This window comes from Saccostrea cucullata, unplaced genomic scaffold (assembly GCF_032062105.1).
Source record: "Saccostrea cucullata isolate Sc308-1 unplaced genomic scaffold, CSIRO_AGI_Scuc_v1 ctg2086, whole genome shotgun sequence".
Classification (NCBI taxonomy): Eukaryota; Metazoa; Mollusca; class Bivalvia; order Ostreida; family Ostreidae; genus Saccostrea; species Saccostrea cuccullata.
The window spans coordinates 1-7385 of NW_026935721.1; the positions used below are offsets into that span (position 1 = coordinate 1).

Genomic DNA, 7385 nt, shown 5'->3' on the forward strand with positions numbered 1-7385 from the left:
TAGACGCAAATTGAATGATTAAGTGCCATGTTTACATGTGTAAATTGTGACTGTGATTCATGTTGTGCTAAGTAGCTGTTTTTTTTTTGTATTTTAGTTTTTTACCTGCTCATCATGTTCGAATAAACGTACTATTCCTTGATGACTGGTTTATCTTGCTGATTTTTGAGTCAGTACAGTAAAAAATCCCCTGGATTGTGCATCATGGAGTCAGATCTACAGAACTGCACCTATGACCCTGACATTTAGGGCTGGGACGATACTGAACTTAGCCGATCCGATACATATCACGAAACCTTAGGTGCGATACGATACATATCACGATACATTTAAAACCAAATAAAACTAGATAATTTTTTTAGAACAATTAATTTTGAACAAAACAGTGTGTGAAAATAAACTTATTTAACAAATGAACTGGGTATTTGAGTTTCTTGACTCAAATTGACTGTTGTTCGTGCCCCGTCTTTTTCATATACCGGAGTCCAAAAGTGTCCCAGACACCCGATTTACTGCAAAATTGGTTTCGTTGATTTGATGTAATCTGGCGTGTCGGACGCCATTTTGACGCTTATATTTAGAATTCTGTATCAGCAAGACGTGTGTACTTTATTTGTGTTTGTTAAAACGTCTTGATGAAACGGACTTAAGGACTAAAAATTTCGAATTCTAAAGCCCGGAAATTTTTGGAAATAAAAAAAAAGTGCGGTAAGGTATCGTGATACTTAATTATATGAATCGATCCGTAGTTCGTCAAAGTGAATTCTGCGATGCATCGGTGCACCGGTGGATCGTCCCACTCCTACTGACATTGTTGTGAAAAGAGAAGCAACTTCCATGGGATCCTCTTCTATCTCCCAGTCCAGTTCATTACTAGCCCGGAAGCGTGCTCTGGCCGAAGCTGCCCGTATAAAGTTGAAATTCGCAGAGACCGAGGCTTTAATTAATAAACAACAAGCTATCATCGAGGAAACCCGCAAGTTAAATATAGCCAAGGCAGAGCGGCAAAACAGTGAACTAGAGGCTGATTTAAAGCTACTCAGTCGACAAAGTGAAGCAGCCGCAGCCGCTGCAGAAGTGGAGGCCTTAGAGTATGTGGATGTAAGAAACAGTGTTCTTGACATTCCAGTGTGTGATAAGAAGAAACTTGTAAAACAGTATGTAGAAAAACATTCATCACATTCAAGTGTACACGTGAAAGAAGAACGACATTCTAACGTTCAAGATTGTAACGAGATATCATCACTGTGTTCAGATACCCCCAGAGATAGTCGAAAGTTTGTACCGATTTCCACACTTGCACCTGCTGTACCTGAACCCTGTGCAGATTTGGATAGTGTTTCACGGAACTCTGTGCCAGCTGGGACGCCATTGAATCCTCAGGCAAAGGCATTTTTTGCCAAGGCTCATACAAGCACGCCTGCTACCAGTGATCTGAAAGACAACATAATGGCAAACGAACTTACCCGTTTCCTCATGAAGAAAGATTTACTTCTATCTCGTTTTACGGTATTCAACGATCAGCCGGTGTAACGTTGAATATTGACCCGAGTTGAAAATTGACCCGGGGGTCATTTTTCAACGTTGAATATTGAACCGGGGTCATTTTTCAACGTTGAATATTGAGACCAAAAGTCGTTGAATTTATACCCGGGTTCATTTTTCAACAGCTTGATATTTTTTTTTCTTACACCTGATGACGTCAACAAGTTGAAAATTGACCCTGTTGAATATTGACCCCACCTCAAAGTTTGAACATTTTTTTAAGCTGGAAAATTGTTTTACGGGATTTATCAGTATCACTTTATTTATATTTTGGTTTCAATTTTTTTCCCTTTTCAAGAATAATAGAAATAAACATACAGTATCACCCCGTGTATACATGTACATTTTGAACAGTGCACGGTTTTAGTTATCTTCAAGCATGACACCTTTATTTTTGACTATACTTTCCAAAATCCATGGCATCCATAAATAACTACAAAACAACGAATAGGGCAAAAAACAAAAATCTTAAAAATCTGCAATCTAGAAAGTAGCCCTATATATATTGATCAGATGGGTGGAACATCCCATCTAGTCAAATACAGTATAAAAATAACAAAATTTATAGCCTAAAAATTAGAATGAAACACATCGACCAAAATGATTCCAATGATACGTTATATTTGTAAAAAGAGCAATATAGCGACCATAGCATGTAAGTAATGCTGACTTAAAATAAATTGTTGAAATCCCTGTAACAATTAACTTATTTGTCAGTAGACTGTCTCGGCTTGATTGCTTTCGGACCATAACCTTGAGAATGAGATTATTCTTACTCTAAAACATTCTTATTCTATAGAATGTGATTCCTATTTGATTACTTGTTATTTCTATTCCATAATTTGTAATTTGTATTCGATAAATTGCTATTCCAATTACAGGAAATGTGACAATATGATTCATATATCATAAAATTTACATTTTTTTTTCTCGAAAACACGCGTTTCCTATTCGATGTCATTAATATTTAAAACAGCCGGCTGCTAGTCGCTAATTTTGTCATTCCTATCCGATATTTTTTTTTAATTCGATAATTATTTGGTTTATATGCAATAAAGTTGTTGTTCGAAAACATACTAGCATCCATTTCTATTCGAAAAAATACGATTCCTATTAGATAAACTTCTCATCTTATTACATAATTTTATCTCTATGATCTCCTATGCGATGTTTTTTTTTTCTTTTTCAATAATTGCCATGATTGCATTCTGGGAAATATGACAAATTAAACTAGAATTGGTTGTAAACTCAATTAAATAGGAATGTAAAGTTTCACATTATTATCGAATATAAATCATTTTATCACATAGATTGACAAAACAAAATTTGAAAATTTTGGGAATAAGGCACAAGTTTTCTCTCTTCAAGACTTAGAGACTAGGGATCAGCATAAATTAAGCTGTTGCTGTTTAATATTAAATAAACGTGTTTCGTTTTATATATTGGTGGAGTAATTATAGAGGATTAGTTATTCAGAATGCTAATTTAATTATTTGATTATATCTCGTATCAATTTTTGACAAAGATATCCAATATGTTTTAATATAGAGTACATGTAGATCCTAATTGAAGACTTCAAGGCATTGTTACGTATCATCAATTACGGAACATTAAAAAATATTAATACAAGTTGTAGTAATTTTTTTTCAGAAACATCAAGTCATATTCTATATTATCTTTAAAAAGAAATCAATACTATTTCTGTTTTTACAAAAAATTATCTCCATTTTAACACTTGTTCTATGAGAAAACCAGGCGGGGGGGGGGGGGGGGGGAACCGATGTCACTCACTTTAATGAAATTTTCTAAAAGGACTCCTGCAATATAGCATATGATCACAAGAAAAAAAAACATGAAGTTAATATGCATTTCAGATTCTATAAATAGTAACTCAAGTCTTTATGCTGTTATATACTTAATCATGTGATCAAGTCAGAGAGCTTAGAATAAAATGTGATATCACCTTTTCGTGCTAAATAGGTGCTATCACCTATTTGAATGAGTGGTATCACCTATTCGAAAAGGTGATATTACTTATTTGAGTTTCTTACAACAGTCAATAATGAATGATCCCTATAATATATAGATTACCACTGGAACCAAGAAAATTAGGACTACCCAGTTTTCATGCGTTTTCTACGATTTTCTTGTTGTTTGCATGATATATAAGTGAAATAAATTAATTTGTAAGCAAAAAAAAAAAAAAAAAAAAACTACAGCTGTTCGACGGGAAAAGGTGATATCACCCAACCGAATAGGCGATATCACCAATTCGAATAAGTGATATCACTTTTCGAATTGGTGATATCACAAATTCAAATCAAATAGGTGATATCATCTATTGGAACAGGTGATATCACTTATTCAAATAGGGGATATTACTTTTTCCAGTAAATACCAAAACGGGGCCTCATACCTATGAATTAAGTCACAGTAGTGAAAACCCAATTATAAATATGTGTTTTTATGCTGTTGAATTTTGAACCGGTTTCATGATCAAAATTCCACGACCCGGCTCAGTTTTCAACGGATTAGGGTCTAAATTCAACACCTTTGGTCTCAGTATTCAACGTTGAAAAATGACCCCCGGGTCAATTTTCAACCCGGGTCAAAATTCAACGTTACACCGGAATCATTTCCTGTATGGAAGTCCTCCTTCACCCATATAGCGCAAGATCTGGGCGTAAACCCTAGAGAGGAATTGGATCTTTTATTGAAATGGCTCGGGCCAGAATCGTCCAAGCATGCGCATAGCATAAGGATCGCATATGCAAGTGACCCAGCCAAGGCAGTACAGAAAGTGTGGGAAAGACTAGATGACAGATATGGTGGCCCTGAACTTATTGAGTGTGCCCTAAAACAAAAACTTACTAACTTTCCAAAAGTGACAAATAAGGACACTGATAAACTGTATGCCCTGTCCGACCTGCTGTCCGAGATTGCATCAATTAAAGAAAACCCTACCTATGCTTCCTTGCTTGCATATTTTGATTCATCGTCTGGAGTCAACCAAGTTGTAGCAAAGCTACCATACAACTTGCAGATGAAGTGGATGGACAGAGCTTCAAAATATAAGACTTCACAGAAAGTTTCCTTTCCACCGTTTACGTTCTTTGTGAATTATGTAAAGGAGATGACCAAAATGATGAACGATCCGAGCTTTCAGGAAACTCTTCAGCCTACACCAAAGAGGGAAGAAACGTTTCGCACCACCCCACTTAGACAACCTATAAGAGTTAAGAAAACAGATGTGAGTTCTGAAAGCATATGTCCAATTCACAAGACGTCTCACTCCCTTAACCAATGCAAAACCTTCAGAGCAAAGCCAATTCAAGTTCGCAGAAAATTTCTCAGTGACCACAAAATATGTTATGGATGTTGTAACTCAGATAAGCATGTGAAACGTGATTGTCAAGAGAGAACAAAATGTGATGACTGGCAGTGAGGATCATCCATCAGCTTTACATGTGACAAGCAAATCCAGCCGAGAAAAACAGCAAGAGGAGAATGAATCATCACTCCTAGCTTCTCCACAGCACGGCGGGGAGGAAAACAATTCTCGTGGGACTCAACGAGTAATACGAACTAAGTGTACTGAAATATGTGAGAATTCTTCATTTCCTTGAAAGTCTTGTGCAAAGGTACTGTTGGTAAGGGTGTACTCTTCCAGTCACCCTGACAAGTCTGTGTTGACTTACGCCCTCCTCGACGATCAGAGTAACAGATCTCTAGCTACTACTCACCTTCTTGATCTTCTGGATGTGAACTCAGAAGAGGTGGAATATTCACTTGCGTCATGTGCTGGTTCCTTTGTGTTTTCGGGACGTGTGGCTGAAGACTGTGTCGTTGAATCTCTAGATGGAAGCGTCAAGTTGAACTTGCCGCCACTGATTGAATGCAATAACATTCCTGATGTGAGAGAGGAAATACCGACACCGGAAATTGCACGTCATTACACTCATTTGATGGACATTCAGGAATTTATTCCTCCGCTCTCAGAAGCACGCACTCTCTTGCTGATTGGACGCGACTTGCCTGGCGCTCATCATGTTCTTGACCAGAGGGTTGGATCAGGAAACGAGCCATTTGCCCAAAGGCTAAGATTGGGATGGATCATTGTGGGTGAAACCTGCCTAGGAAAAGTTCACAGAAATCGAATATCGGTGAATAAAACATTTGTTCTTGATAATGGACGCCCTACAGTGTTTAGACCATGTGAAAACAGGATTCATGTTTCTGAGAAGTGGGACAACATAGGTTCGTCAGTATTCTCGAGGAATAAAGACGACAACAAGGTCGGCCTATCCATTGAAGACAAGCAGTTCATTCGAGTGATGGAGAAAAGTTTACACAAGGATACAGAGGGAAATTGGGTAGCACCTCTACCGTTTCGTGAAAACCATCCTCCACTGCCTAATAACAGACTACAGACACTTAACCGTGCTAAGAACCTCCATGCTAGTCTGTCCAAGGATCCTGTGAAACTCCAGCACATGGTGACATTTATGCAACGCGTATTTGAAAGCAAGCATGCAGAAGTAGCTCCGCCATTAACAAGTAATGAAGAGTGTTGGTACCTACCGATATTTGGGGTGTACCACCCCCAGAAACCAGGTTAGATCCGTGCTGTTTTCGACTCGTCTGCACAATTTCAAGCAGTCTCCCTGAATAGTGTCCTCCTATCTGGACCTGACCTTACAAACAATCTGCTTGATGTCCTTCTGAGATTTCGTATGGAGCCTGTTGCCATCTCGGGAGACATACAACAAATGTTCCACAGCTTTCTAGTTGAAGAAACCCATAGGATCTACCTGAGGTTTTTCTGGTATGAAGACAACAATCCAAGTAACAGTCTTGTAGAGTACCGCATGAAAGTACATGTATTTGGGAATCGACCTTCCCCGGCTATTGCAAACTACGGACTCCACAAGACAGCAGAAATCAGTCTTGAGAAGTATGGAAGTGATGTGAGGGACTTTATTCAGAGAAACTTTTATGTGGACGATGGATTAATATCCCTACCCACATCAACTGAAGCAATTGACTTAATGACGCGTACTATGTCTGCCCTTCAGAATGAAGGAAACCTACGCTTACATAAGATTGCTTCGAACAAAGAAGAGGTCATTTGACTTAAATCCCAGTTTAATCCTAGGCTGCGCTGTACAGGAAGTTGGTCACTGCCAATGTCCAGATCCTTAAGGTCCTTTGCAAGGTCATCACTTGCGAATGCACTCATGACCTCTTCTTTATTCGAAGCGATCTTATGTAAGCGTAGATTTCCTTCATTCTTAAGGGCAGACATAGTACGCGTCATCAAGTCAATTGCTTCAGTTGATGTGGGTAGGGATATCAATCCATCGTCCACATAAAAGTTTCTCTGAATGAAGTCTCTCACATCACTTCCATATTTCTCAAGACTGATTTCCGCTGTCTTGTGGAGTCCATAGTTAGCAATAGCCGGGGAAGGTCGATTCCCAAATACATGTACTTTCATGCGGTACTCTACAAGACTGTTACTTGGATTGTTGTCTTCATACCAGAAAAACCTCAGGTAGATCCTATGGGTTTCTTCAACTAGAAAGCTGTGGAACATTTGTTGTATGTCTCCCGAGATGGCAACAGGCTCCATACGAAATCTCAGAAGGACATCAAGCAGATTGTTTGTAAGGTCAGGTCCAGATAGGAGGACACTATTCAGGGAGACTGCTTGAAATTGTGCAGACGAGTCGAAAACAGCACGGATCTAACCTGGTTTCTGGGGGTGGTACACCCCAAATATCGGTAGGTACCAACACTCTTCATTACTTGTTAATGGCGGAGCTACTTCTGCATGCTTG

At 38.5% G+C, this 7385-nt stretch overlaps 2 protein-coding genes across 2 annotated transcripts; one reads left to right on the forward strand and one right to left on the reverse strand.

Annotated features, from left to right (window-relative positions):
- Positions 1-837: 837 nt before the first annotated feature.
- Positions 838-6164, forward strand: LOC134243624 (uncharacterized). Its single transcript, XM_062725871.1, has 4 exons — positions 838-1509; positions 4196-4795; positions 4962-5120; positions 5175-6164. Exons 1-4 carry the CDS (start codon positions 838-840, stop codon positions 6162-6164), a joined length of 2421 nt encoding a protein of 806 aa, XP_062581855.1.
- Positions 6165-6616: 452 nt separating this feature from the next.
- Positions 6617-7177, reverse strand: LOC134243622 (uncharacterized). The gene has a single exon (XM_062725870.1). It carries the CDS (start codon positions 7175-7177, stop codon positions 6617-6619), a length of 561 nt encoding a protein of 186 aa, XP_062581854.1.
- Between the last annotated feature and the right edge of the window lie 208 nt (positions 7178-7385).

What these genes read in the sequence shown, in the direction of transcription:
- LOC134243624 (XM_062725871.1), top strand. Translation starts at nt 838, where the DNA reads ATGGGATCCTCTTCTATCTCCCAGTCCAGTTCATTACTAGCCCGGAAG. An exon ending in TACTTCTATCTCGTTTTACG is followed by an intron (nt 1,510 to 4,195) that starts GTATTCAACGAT and finishes CCTGTATGGAAG; the next exon opens with TCCTCCTTCACCCATATAGC. An exon ending in TAAGAGTTAAGAAAACAGAT is followed by an intron (nt 4,796 to 4,961) that starts GTGAGTTCTGAA and finishes GTGATTGTCAAG; the next exon opens with AGAGAACAAAATGTGATGAC.
- LOC134243622 (XM_062725870.1), bottom strand. Translation starts at nt 7,177, where the DNA reads ATGGAGCCTGTTGCCATCTCGGGAGACATACAACAAATGTTCCACAGC.